We start from the raw sequence: 13,663 nt of genomic DNA, 5'->3' as shown, positions 1-13,663 counted from the left end.
GTCATCCCAGCAGAGGCCGTTCAACATTTTCTTCAGACTTCGTTTTTTGTTTTGTTTATTATTTCTTTGTCTTTTCTCCCCGTTCTCCCGCCCACCAGTTAGTTATTTATTCCAAGAGATATTGTTCAAGTAACTGTGTTGTCCTCTTGCCTGCCTGAATGAGTCAGAGAGTGGTTGTGTGGCGGGGAGCGGGAGGGGGGAATTCCACAACATTGGCGCCCAACGTGGGGCTCGAACCCACGACCCTGAGATTAAGAGTCTCATGCTCTACTTGATGATGGTGTGCAGTGTTTGCAAACCAAACCATTTCCTGTTTTCTTGTGTGGTATTGAAAGCTGGTCAGAGTTCCTTTTTGTGTTTGTTCGTTCTTTGCCGCATTCTCTGCTGCTTCTGCCATAACACCCCACTGTCCGCTGAAATGATCTGTGCAGCAGCAGTTTGCATGATTTATCTGTGCACATGTTTTGCTGGTTTCAGAATTTGGACAAGTATAGATTATAGCAGACTTTGTAGAATCAATCGACAGCGACACAAGTGTTTATAATCTCGAGAAAAGATCAAATTGTTTTCACAGCAATTGAGATTGAGGCTATTACAGCTGTCTGATGAATTTGAATTGTTTTTGTTGTGCCTATGACGCTGGCCATGGTTACAATGCAGTGTGTAATCAGTTAGTAACCCCTTGCATTCTGCTTACATACTGTTGTTCAGACATTGATGAATGTTTGACGGCTAGCCCATGCCATGTGGATGCTATCTGCATTGATAATGATGGCGGATACAGGTGTCTGTGCAAGTCAGGTTACCACGGAAATGGAACTCAATGTCAAGGTCAGTCAGCAATTTGTAATGAGTACAGAGGTGTCGGCACAGTCAAATTGTTCGGGATGTAGAAACTCAAAAGTTATGCTCATTGCGCCAATTTCCAGAGACCAATTTTGTTGGCAGCACTTTACATGTGGCTGATAGAGGCCTGCCATTGTCATGCGTTATGGAGCGTCTTTATATTTTCAGGCTAGGTACTCAAGATCCAGCTGTTAGCCTGTGTTTTTACATCTAGTCCTGCATCTATCAGGGTGTGTTTAGAGTATGTTTACAGTCTACTCATGCCAATTAAAACCATGCAATAGCATTCAGGTACCTAGGATGGGGTCCCGGCTTCAGACCAGCAATGTTCTTGTTTTCCAGATTTCAGCTTCTTGTTCTTATTGTATTTCGCTAGTGTTCGAGAGTAGATGTGAACTGTACAAAGTAACTTTACATGAAACCCCGTTATTCCTGAGTTTAGTGTTCGGCCTGTTTCATTACAAAAATTGTAATCTTTTTGTTCTTCAAGAGTAAGGCGTTTGAGCTGATGAGCTTGTTACCTACTCTCGGCAAAACATTGAAAGCTATTTTTTGCTTTTGTCCGTCGTCAGGTGAAAGTTCAAGCTAGGCAAAGGAGAGTTGTTCTTCGGCACTCAATGTTACTGTACATAATGAGTACTTTCTCACCTAGTCGCAGATGCAGAGAAGCAGCTAAAGTCGCTGCCACAGGAAGGGAGAAAGGTTTTTCTGCAGCGAGAGAGACTCTGCTGGAACTGCCTCAAGTATGGCCATGTGGCAAGGGACTATCGGTCAGGCTTGAGGTGCACAAAATGCCAGGGGAAGCACCATCTGCTAATACATGATGTGTTGAATGGAGCAGGTTACAGCCGATAGTAACAGAGAAGAAGGTTGGATCATGCTGTCTACACTCAGCAAGTGTGCGGCTGATGAGCGGAGTTGCACGAGTTGAGGGAAGAACTCGAAAGGCGAAGGTTCGCGTGTTCCTGGACTCCGGTGCTGAGGCGTCATTTGTGACTGCAGCGTTGGTGTCAACAACACACGTTAGTGTTGTAAATGTACAGGTGAAGCCGTTCGGCGAGGAACCAACTCAACAGCGCATGGATAAGTACGCCATCACGATCCAAGGTAGCTGCGCTAGCATTCCGGTACGTGCGTTCGTGCTCCCTCCATCTCTCTCTCTCTCCTCTCTCCTCTCTTTCTCTCTCTCTCTCTTTCTCCTGGGCCTGTACTACGCGCCACGTGCTTGTCGCTTGTCGCGTAGCGCTGGACCAGGACGTTACACGTATACACCTGGAGGCACGACAACGTACTCGGGGTCATCGACAGGAACATGCGTGAGGAGATTCGAATCCGCGCTGCTGCAAACACCGTACAAACCGAAAATTCAAATGAGCTTGACTTCATCTTCATTTTCTATAATTTCCCTAACAGTTGCTGTGAACACCTGGAGTGGAGAGCGCTTGCTCGAGCGTTGACCCGGGTTCTTAATCCACCATACCCAGTTCGCAAGGCTGGACGGGGTTGTGCGGAGCAGGCTTTCATTTCATCTTTTCTTATTATTTCTGCTTTTCATCACATTACAAAAAAATTGCGCATTTTTCTCCATCTGCGCATAAAATCTAGACTGACAACCTGCTTGTTAAATCATGCACCTGCTTTCAGGCGTAAAAACCCTGTTGTACAGGTCTCAGTCCTCATTTGTTAGACTTAGAGGGGGACAGAGGGTAGGAGTCACAGTTCTGCGAGGAAGTGGACATGTTGATCCGCAATGGATGGTTGGTACCCCATGACCAAGCAGTCCATGGTGAGCCTGGTGCTGTGTTTCCCTTGTTGGCGGTGGCCCAGACGCACAAGGAGTCCACCCCTGTCCGCCCGTGTTTGGACTACCGGCAACTCAACAAGTTGATTGTGTCGCATCCAGGTTTGGACGTGCCTGTTTGCCAAGAGAAATTGCGTCAGTGGAGGTCTATTGGCAACGCCGACAGCCACGTGTTGCTGGAAGGGCCAGCTGTTCGCAATGGAGAGGATGGGCTTCGGTCTATCGATTGCGCCCAAATTCATGGACATAATCGTCAAGTGGGTCCTCCGTGCGTATGCTGATGTGGACAACTATGTCAACGATTTGTATGCTCCGAAGCCTCGTCTGCGTGCTGTCACCGATCAGTTGTCGCAGTACTGGTTGCCCACCAAGCCAGCGGAGCCAGTCGTCTCTGCTAGGGTACTCGGCCTGCTGCTGTCGGAGTCTGCAGATGGCCAAGTGAGGTGGAAGCGTCGTGGTGACGTCATGCCGACCTGTCAGCCCGGTGCCGTCACACGGCGCGAGATTTTCAAGTGGTGTGGCAAGCTGACCAGCCGCTATCCTGTCGGCTCCTGGCTGCGCGCGGCGTGCAGTTATCTGAAGCGTCTGTCTAGCCTTCAGCCTGGACGGGACGATCCAGTGTCTCATGAAGTCGTCGCTTGTTGTGCGGAAGTCATTCACCGTCTGCAGACCGATGACCCTGCGCAAGGTGTGTGGTCAGTTCCTGAAGACGCACAGTGGTCGTTGTGGTGTGATGCTTCAGACATCGCACATGGTGCTGTCACTCAGGCCGATAGTATGATTGTCGAGGATGGCTGCTGGCTGCGGCAGAAGGACGACCGGCGACACATTAACATCGCTGAGCGTGACGCCGTGATCAAGGGGTTGCACCTTGCCATGCAGTGGCAAGTGATGGAGCTCACGCTATTCACCGATTCCAAGACTGTGGCTGCTTGGTTGCAATTGGTGCTTGGCAAGGTGTCTCGTGTTCGCGTCAGCGGCCTGCAGCAGGTACTTGTACAGCGCCGTCTCCAGATTATCACTGATCTCGTCGCTGTCACGGGCTTGACAGTCAAGGTCCAGTGGATCAGCAGTCAGCAGAACAAGGCGGATCAATTGACCCGTGTTCCCAGCAGCTGGATCCGATGTGGCAAGACGCTCCTTTCTCGGATTGCACCGTCCGTCACCGCTGCGGTGGTGACCGTTAGTCCATTCTCATTGGACAGAGTATGTGCTGCTCATAATGCAGATCCTCGGATTGTTGCGACTCGCCAGCAAGTCATCGATGGTGACCCAGTTACTGATCCTGCGTTTGTCAAGGTCAAGTCACAGCTCGTAGTCCATGATGGTATGCTGTGTCGAAGTGTGAAGTGGCCGCCCAATGATGCAGTCGTCATTCCTGTTATTCCTAGTTCACTCGAGTCCGATATCGTTCGTGCTGCTCATGTGAACTGTGGTCATGAGTCTTGGGAGGGTACATGGCGCTTCCTCCGCTCGAAGTGCTATTTCCCGAACATGGCTGCCCAATGTCAGCAGTTTTTTTGTGCGCCACTGTTCGCCGTGTGCTGCTGCCAGCCTAACCAAGGGCGTTTCGGCGGATGCCAGTCGCCCTGTGGTGGCTGATGGCCCAATGGAGTGTTGTAGTAATAGATACTCTGGAACTGGAACTACCATTGTGTTCTCGTCTGCATGGATACTTTCACCAAGTGGGTGGAAGTGGTTCCGCTCCGTCAACATGACGCGGCATCAGTGGCCGAGGCATTTGTCGGCCTGTGTACGCGGTGGGGCCCGCCCTGAGTGGTCCGCTGTGATAATGGCACGGAATTCATCAACGCCGTGATGTCATCGCTGTTTGACACGTTGGGTGTGACAGTGCTCAACGGTGCCGTGAGTCATCCCCAATCACAGGGATCTGTTGAGCGATTTAACCGCACTCTCCTCACCTTAATTCGGAAGGTGTTGGATGAGGCTGATGTTTGGCGATCTGAGCTGGACGTGTTACTGTATTTCGACCGTATTCGTGTGCACTCTGTCCTCAAGATTTCTCCTATGTGTGCGATGCTTGGCTGGGAGCCCTCAGGTGTGCTCTTCTCGGCTACTCCTGGGCTGGGCCTGACTCCATCCGATCTTGAACGCCAGGCTGCTCGGATCCGTGATTTTGTGGAAGCTGAGCTGTCCTCCAAGGACTTTGTTGAGTCTGAAGCTGATAACTGTCTGTTCGCCGTTGGTGATGCCGTTCTTCTACGTTCTGAAGTAGAGTAACCCTCTTGCGCATGTTGTACGTAATGTAATGATTGATACGTACTTTCGATATTGATTTCGCTGGTGCACACGTTGGTGCAGCGCTGGTGCACGCGCTGATGCACACGCTGGTGCAGCCAGTTGTTTTGCGTTGTACGTGATGCAGCTTGTTGAGGAGAAGGGTTTTCAATATCTTGTGTTCAGTTCTTCTTGCTTCTGGCCGGGTCGAGTTCGTGCTTTTTCTTCTGTACACTTCTTGTGCATTTTAGAATTGAAATTAATAATTATAGTCCAACTTATATCCTCGCACTGGTCTGGTGGTGGATAATTCCACAACACTCTCGTTTTGTCTGTTCATTTTTGTGTATGGCTGATCCGCTCTCTCATTTTGTCTTCTCTGTGTGTGATATGTAATGCAGTTGTGTGCACAAATCCCTGGGTGAAAAAGAACAAAGCATGTGAATGTAAACCGAGACCAGACGGACCCATCTGCACAGAAGGTAAGGGCTAAAGAAGGCTGCTGTCATTTTAGCCCGCGTGTCAAAGAATATATGACCCATGCATACCCGCGTGCTGGACTGTTGTATTTGAAGACAAGAAAAAGTACTTCCCAGCGTTTATGCCTGGTTCTCCAGCTTATTAGCTGAGCGTGTGTTCTATTCAAGTGCATGGCATGATTATCAGTTGGATCTACCTGGGATTGGTGAATGGGTGTTAGTGTTAGTGTTTGTTGCGATGTTGAGGTCTATACAATGTCATGATGATCAAGAAACATGCGACAACGACTTGAGAATCCAATAGGTTATTCAAGTTCTATCCCTATTTTTATGTGTTTTGGGAAATACGTGAATGCACCCAATCTCTACTGCAGTGTGCAATTGCTTGAATGATGGTCAGTGTACTGAAGACGGCACCTGCAACTGCCGGAAAGGTTTCCATGGAGACCAGTGTCAACATGGTAAGTAACTGCTAAATGAAGTGAATACTCGTGTTTCTTTGATTCACATGCTCCTGGGAATTGTGACCATACATGTACATGCATACATCAACAATTATTCTCAAGTTATGAATCAGTTCGGAACCAAATTTGGGTTCCGAACCGATTCATACTTGTGTTTTACCACCCCCCCCCCCCCTCCTTTCGGACACAGGAAGCTAGTGCTTGAAGACAGCATGCTTTTCTGGAGACCATGCTCGAGATCTCTCTGACTTCCTAAGAGGCGATTTACGTGACGGCAGTCCATCCCGCCGGGAAGAGAAGCACGTGATCCAGAGAGCTTGCAAAACAGACCACGGAATGTCACGATATGCATTTCCAACCACCGCCCCCCCCCCCCCCTCCCCCTCCCCCAGCCCCCTCATGGCACCGGGACCGTACCGGGATACGTTCGTGCCGAAATATGAGCACATGTGACTAAATCTCCATGGTAGCATCAGGCACGGAATGAGTCCTGCCGTCGTGCAAATCACCTCTAAAGCACTTGATTGTTACAGAAATTGTCTCAAGTGCCAAAAGAAGTGCCTCGGAAGTTTAATTATTGGTATGTCCCCCCCCCACCCCCCCCCCACACCTCCTTCCCTCACTATCTATGAATTAACCATGGCTCAGCTCTCCAAACCCGGTGCAAAGACGGTCACCGCGAAATTATTCAATAGCCTGCTTGCATATACGCCTAATCAAAGTAACGTTACTAAAGTAGATAATCGGCAAGCGAGATACGGAGGGCTTGATGGCTGATCGAAGCCCAAGGTACCAGCCCGAGGGCTTTGATCAGTCATCAAGCCCGACTGTACCTCATTTGAATATGCTTCAGACAATCCCCAACCAATATTTTATCGGAAATAACATGCATCTTAACCTCTATATTATTTGAACTGGATTCCGGTATCCATCTGAGAAAGTCGGTGTATGTCGTGTTAGAGTGTGCTGCAGTTGTGTTCTACTTCGCCTGACTGTGTCTGGCATGTGTACTGTGTTATGTTCAGCTTTCAAGACAAAGTGCCTGGGCACAAATAATGCAATATACACCTGGATGGCTCTTGCCAGCTTGCCGTGTTATCCACATCTCGACTATGGCAGCTGCCAGAAGAAAACGAACTTCGTGCACGCCCGCGAGATGTGCGTGAGAAGAGGATACAACGTCGTAGACTATAATTCCTTCACTGAGCTTGCCTTGAAGCTGGGTGTTAGCGACTGCATACAATCATTGCTGAGCGAGATGATGGCTAGAAGTAACAGCAGCTACAGCACCCCTCTCAAGTTATGGACATCGTACATGTACTTTGGTCAGCATGTTATTTACGAGCAAGGCAAGGACAACTCGAGCGACGAACTATTTGACAGGGATGGAAGTGGCAACCATGATGTCATCTGTGAAGGTAGGCTGTTGCGTTTTAACCCCTTTAAGGCTATAGACCATGGCACCCAGGCTCTGCACTTCTTATTTGGCAATGAAAAAGATGTATAATCTATACCGGTATATACCATACTTCCCCACATATATGCCCATGGGCATATCTGTGAAAATTTGCTGCAGAAAAAGAGTTTTTGCTGTGTGAACATGTCCGGGTAGAAGCCCATGCGCTTATATGTGCAATAAAGGTTTGTGTGTGTTCTAAACAACGGTGTTATCACAATGCATAGCCGTATGTTCAGCTCCCGGGTGTTTCACCAATAGTGTTCACATTATAAGCGCATTAGGAAACCAGAGGCCACATGCCACGTACTGCTCTTTTCTCTCCGAAACTCAACACTTGCAAGCCAGATATGAAAGAAAGAAAAAATCATCAGTCACGCCACCGAGACTCGAACCAGGGACCTTGCTATTCGCGAGCAATGCTCGAACCAACTGAGCTACAGTATGACTCTTATCCACAGTGATGGTAAATCTATCCTTCTTCGATCAATCCATATCTGGTACTCCGAGTTTCTTGAGTTTTTTTTTCAATCGTCAGGCAACTTTTCTATTTTTATTATATAGTTAGGAAGCTTGGGAGCAACCACTCATATATATATATACGTCCTCAGCGCCTGGGAATCATTTTCAATGATGTATATATATAGCGGTTAGTGGGTTAAAGCGTGTGTCCAGTGATAGTAGTGGGACAGGAGGAATGAAACAGAGACGGCGAGAGTAGTGAATGCAAGCGAGGTTTTCCTCTTCAATGAGAAACCTACCAGTCTAGCCAGGGTCATATCCACACACGAGTAACCAATTAGTTTCATCTGCGAAGAAACATTTCATGTGTATGCTTGTGCCATAACCCGGTGTTATACTACTCCTTTGGCAGAACCGCTGAATGATTTGCAAATGTGACACGGTGCTGCTCTATGAAGTCTGGCGAGCCCCAGGCCTGTGAACATTGAACTACTCACTAGCTCTGGGCACTTCCGTATCCATGAGATCAGGTGTCATGGAGCGGGGCGTTTGATTTCAAGCCCCCCTTATTCGTAGATTTGTTTCATGATGTGTTTCTACCCGCAACTGTATCTTCCCTTGCTTTGCAGCCAAATGGCTCCAGGCCAACGATTCTGTACACGCCGCAGCAACTCCAGCACACAGACCCAGCGTGACTGAGCAGTTCGCAGAGGACGCATGTCAGGAGTACGGATATCATCTCATTACCAAGGAGTGGGTAGAAGAACATGGCCATGTGTTTACAGAGCATTGGCTAGAGAAGTTGGCCTTATTGCATAAGCACCAGCAAGCACCTTACCACGTCGCGTCAATCCGAGTCAATGGCCGTTCCCTTTACAGAACCGTAATGTTAAGCGCGCAACAGCAGACGTTTCTGCACGCCACAAGCAAAACTCAAGCCCAGATTCTCTGTGTCAGTAAGTGAGACAAGGCTTCTTAACTTAAACGGCTGACCATGCGCAAGTAGTGCTCTTACCATGCGCACGTAGTGCTCTGCCCTTGTGTGTGACATCAGCACGATGAGTATACTGTGGTGCATTTGTGCATTTGTGTAACATGTGTCCTGTGCCACCGTTAACTGTGTGAACAGGGCTTGTGCTAATAATGTGCCACTATGTACGATGTGACCTTGAAACGTGCAAACATGTCGTATCCAAGCATTTCTTGTACGCGCAATGGATCTCAATATAGAGAGCCCTTCCTGAACTGAGGATCAGGTTGTTTTTTTCCCGTTATTATTATTATTATTATTTTCTTATTTTGTTAGGGATTTCCCAACAGGCAATGTTGCCTTTTTACTGGGAACCCTAAATGAGACTTTGTGTGAGCGCGAAACACCCGTAATTTCGAAGTTTTGATTGCGACTTGCTTGTTTGGCGCAAGCAACTTTATTTGTTGGAAGAAAGTCTATGCAGTGTGGCGTGGCGATTGTCCGCAACCCTGGGAGCGCAGGCCATATCTTGGTGTTCGCATGAGGGGTATGATGGGATATTATTTTACAGTCAAACACCGATTGTGAGGACGTTAACTATCCGGACAATCGGTTATCCGGATCTCCTGGTCGGGCTGGACAACATACAAAATTGGCAGCTTTTTTTTGAAGTTTTGCTGATTTTTGCCACTCGGAGCACCACTCAAGCGATGCCCAAGATGTTTTACAGCAGGTTGTTCAGTCAAAATGTACAACGATGAGAAGCTGGAGTGCACCTAGTTCCTCTTGTACTACCGAAGAGAATTAAAAATGGAGAAAATATGCTGGAATATGCATGTGATAGATGTATGAGTGGTCCCATAACCGACCATTCTTCTCATCTGATCACGGTGGAAATGGCCAGTGCCCCGAAGGGTGGCTGACAATTGGCACCCTGCTGTATTTTAACGGCAACTGTCAAATGCACTATGATTTAGCTCCTTGGCAGATCCTATGAGGGTAAATACTGAAATAAATCCCTGCTCTCACGCATCAGTTCCTATAATTTTTCGCTGCATGATAAGGTTTCTTGGACCATCATTTTGGATTATCAAAAATGTCAAGGGTTAGGGACTGTAAAGGCCGATTCACAATACAAATTCTTGCGACGCGACATGCAACTTTACAACACCTGCGACGAGCTGCGACAGCGACACACAGTTCACAATAGATGATATGCCAAATAAGGTGCTACAGTACTAGACTTGTGGGGGCATTGCACACAAGTTGCATACAAATTATACTACGATCGATGTGTTCACGGTAGGCCCTGAGCTCTGCATGAGGACAAGTCACAGGTAACTGTACAACTTTGAACTTTGTATGCAACTACTCTGCAATGCCCTCCCAAGTCTAGTTGCACGTTATATGGCATATCATCTATCGTTTTCATGTTTGCGACATCCTTATGCGCTAGTAGTACTATGCACGTGCACTGCACGTGCACCCAGGGTCGAAACAGTACTCCATTTTGTGTATGTCGTACAACATTCTTCAACTTCTGCGACAGGTGCCTTGCAACAGCTTGCGACAGCTCGCGACAGGCAGATTCTTGTCGCAACTGTCGCAAATCGCGTGTCACGTCGCAGAAAGTTGTACTGTGAATCGACCTTTAGAGTGTAATGCAATTGACTTTTTGTTGTCCTGTTCTGCACAGAGACATGTGTGACCGGTGTTCTTGGACCAAACCTGAGTTGTGTGTGTAACCGCACCTCAACCTTTGGTCAATATTGTGAAAAGGGTAAGACACCGAGCCATTCTTTTTTCTTTTTTTTATCTGAGAACACGCAGCAAGACTGCTGGAGATCATCCAGTATCATGATCTATGCAAGCGGAGAGACCGGCCCACTTAAATAATGTGAAAGTCATGGAAAGCCTTGTACCTCGGATGAAGCATTTGCTGGAGATGGCTGACATCGCCACGGCTAAATGGTTAATTAACTCGTGCTCAAGGGTGTCATCGATTGGCGAAACTGGATTGAGTGCGAGCAGGCAGTGACATTCGAGCAACGCTGGCCCAATCTAACAAAGCAAGGGTGTAGTACGCAAAATGCACGCATGTCGTACAAAGATACTGTGAAGGCTTCCAAAAACCGTCAACGTCCATTTCCACTCCAGCGACTCCCGGGTTGGGGGCCGGTGTGGTCGGATTCCACTCCAAGTACACCTACTCCGGATTCGGCCAGATTAGGCCAATTGATCACGCACTTGCTCGGAACGCACTTGCTCGGGATTCGCCCCATCGATCATGCCCATCTCAGTCAAATGTTGTTGTTTTTTCAAATCTTTATTCTCACGATAGCCAGTGGCCAATAAGAGATAATAGTGTAAGAAAGGAGAAAGAGTGAGGAAGAATTGGGTGGGCAGGGCCTAGGGGTTAATGACTATTTAAGTATACGGGCAGGGGTGGTCGCTACACGAGCATACAGAGTTGTGTAACAGCAGGGATATCTCGGATTTGAAGGGGAAACGAGAAGGGGTTTCGCGAAGCTGGGTGGGCAAGCAATTAAAGTAATGAAGGGCTTTGTACAGGGGAGAATGGAGACAGCGGTCAGTCCGCGGAGTTGGCAATGCCAAGTACGAGAGCGACGTAAATTATACTAAGGTTGCACGTTGCTAGCAGTATGCAGCGAGAGTATATGTGGTGGGGCATAATTGTGGCGCAGAGAATGCGCGAAGAGTATATGTTTAACTTTAAAGCGTGAAAATAATGTTGGCCATTTGATGCGATGCAAAAGGTGGGAGTGTTCTAAGTGTGTGTAAAGGGGAAGGTGGAGACATATTCTGGCGGCTTTCCGCTGGAGTCGTTCTAGCCTGTCAAGGGAAGTGTGGGACAACGGTGTGAGAGCATTGCTCGCATATGAGAATATAGGTAGTATGTATGTCTGATAGATGTGAGATAAAGAATCACTGGTGAGTGTAGACCTTAGTCGAAAAAGAATATTGAAAGACTTGAGTGATTTTTTGACTATGTATTCAACATGCTCCGTCAAACGGAGGTCATGCTTAAAGATTATTCCGAGGTGTTTGTGTTTTTGTGCTACGGTAAGCGGAATATTCCTGAGGGTGATCTGGGGTAGCTGTTCAGGGGGGCGGTTATTGTGGTAGAACGGGAGGATGACTGTTTTCTTTGTGGTAACCAGCAGGTGCCATCTTTGAAGCCAGTCTCCAGCTGCTGTGACACTCTGTTGTAGGTTTTGGGTGCAGTCTTGAAGAGGTCTCGCTTTGGAAATCAGAGCGGTGTCATCTGCAAATTGGCTACAGGTGGTGCCGGGATTCTCATATGCGTGTGGAAGGTCTATGGTGTAGACGAGGAATAGAAGCGGCCCAAGAATAAATCCCTGAGGGACGCCGGCAGGGATCTCGAGGAAAGGCGATAGGTCGCCATCCACCTGGACCCTCTGCCGACGCCCCAACAGGTACCGTCGGAACCACTTCAGGGCGTTGCCCTGGACACCATAGTGGGAGAGTTTTGCTGGAAGGCCGGCATGCCACACACGATCGAAGGCCTTGCTTAGATCAAAAAAGCAGGCATTGACGTGTTTCCCGTCGTCTCTCGCAGTGGAAAGGGTATGGACGAGACGGGCGATCTGCTGCTCAGTGCCGTCATTCTCGCGGAATCCGGACTGCTGGTTGGGCAGGTGGGGTGTGATGTGCTTGTAGAGGAGTTGATGTGCAATTTTTTCTTGGATTTTTGATGTAGTGCTCAAGAGAGAGATGGGTCTATAATTTTTTGGTTGGGTTGGGTCACCAGGCTTGAGTACTGGAGTAATGGTGGCATCTTTCCACTCCTGTGGAATTTCTCCGGTTTCGAACGATAGATTAAAGAGGGACGATAACGACGGTGCAAGTTCCTTAGACGCTTCTTTGAGTAGGCGGTTTGGAATAGAGTCGAACCCGGGGCTTTTGTTGGTATCAACTCCGCGGAGGAGTTTTTTTACCTCAGCTTGGGAAGTCGAGATTTCTTGAAGGGGACTGAGGATGTCAGGGGTGGTGTTGATGGCTGGAGTTTGCTCATCCGCATTGGCCACGGACAGTTTGCTCTGTGAAATGAAGAATTCGTTGTTGTTGTTGTTGTTGTTGTTGTTGTTGTTGTTGTTGTTGTTGTTGTTGTTGTTGTTGTTGTTGTTGTTGTTGTTGTTGTTGTTGTTGTTGTTTATTTTTATTTTACTTCACCAAGTGAACAGGCATTTCTGCCTTCTCACCAGGTCAGCGGAGACCTAGTTCCGACTAAATGATAAATGTCTCGATTTCCACTAAGCATAGAGTAACACCCCGTGCATTTTTCTATGCCACTCCGTGCATGCGTTTATTGATGGGCGTTGCAGCATGCAAGTGCTTGAATCAGGGTCAGTGTGACAACAAAGGTGAATGCAGCTGCCCGAAAGGATTCACCGGAGACAAGTGCCAACTCGGTAAGTAGAAGAGATTTAGTTTTCGTCAAGTATTCTTTTTCAGTTCCCTTGGGATTTTTTAATCATGCAATGACAAGTACTTTGACTCGCTAATGAAGGAGTCCACGCTTTTTGGACGTGATCGTACAAGGCATAATAAGAAATTCTATGGCAACAGTCCATGGTAGCCATGGAAACAGAGTGTGGAATTTTGCATTCCACTGCCATGGCAATCAATATGCCATGGTCGAAATTCACTTTGGACGCAGTTGCAAGCGCTTCGACAGGAACATGGGCGCCCGTTTTGTAAATTGATAAAATTGCACATATGCAATGCCCTGGATGTAGTCTTGCCTTTTGCGCCATTACTTTGTACTACAAGAACCTCATCTCAACCATTGTTTCAACAAGATTCTCAAGCAACAGCACTTTTGCAGCGCGATTTCTTGGGTTCTACCCGTAGGACCCGTGGTCTTACCGGTAGGACGGCATGCTAGCTATCATTAACAATCCA

At 47.8% G+C, this 13,663-nt stretch overlaps 1 protein-coding gene across 1 annotated transcript in view; it reads left to right on the top strand.

The window, feature by feature from the left end:
- Nucleotides 1–13,663, top strand: part of LOC135827480 (uncharacterized) — an 81,859-nt gene that overhangs the window by 23,843 nt on the left and 44,353 nt on the right. The window contains exons 5-11 of the mRNA XM_065339973.1: nt 712–831; nt 5,287–5,367; nt 5,739–5,825; nt 6,854–7,246; nt 8,376–8,702; nt 10,413–10,496; nt 13,084–13,170. Coding sequence (XP_065196045.1) covers nt 712–831; nt 5,287–5,367; nt 5,739–5,825; nt 6,854–7,246; nt 8,376–8,702; nt 10,413–10,496; nt 13,084–13,170 — 1,179 coding nt within the window. The remainder of the gene's footprint in view (nt 1–711; nt 832–5,286; nt 5,368–5,738; nt 5,826–6,853; nt 7,247–8,375; nt 8,703–10,412; nt 10,497–13,083; nt 13,171–13,663) is intronic.

The sequence above is a fragment of the Sycon ciliatum genome, chromosome 11 (assembly GCF_964019385.1).
Source record: "Sycon ciliatum chromosome 11, ocSycCili1.1, whole genome shotgun sequence".
In the NCBI taxonomy this organism is placed as follows: Eukaryota; Metazoa; Porifera; class Calcarea; order Leucosolenida; family Sycettidae; genus Sycon; species Sycon ciliatum.
The sequence above is the reverse complement of the archived record's forward strand: the minus strand, read 5'-3'. Positions and strand labels throughout refer to the sequence as shown.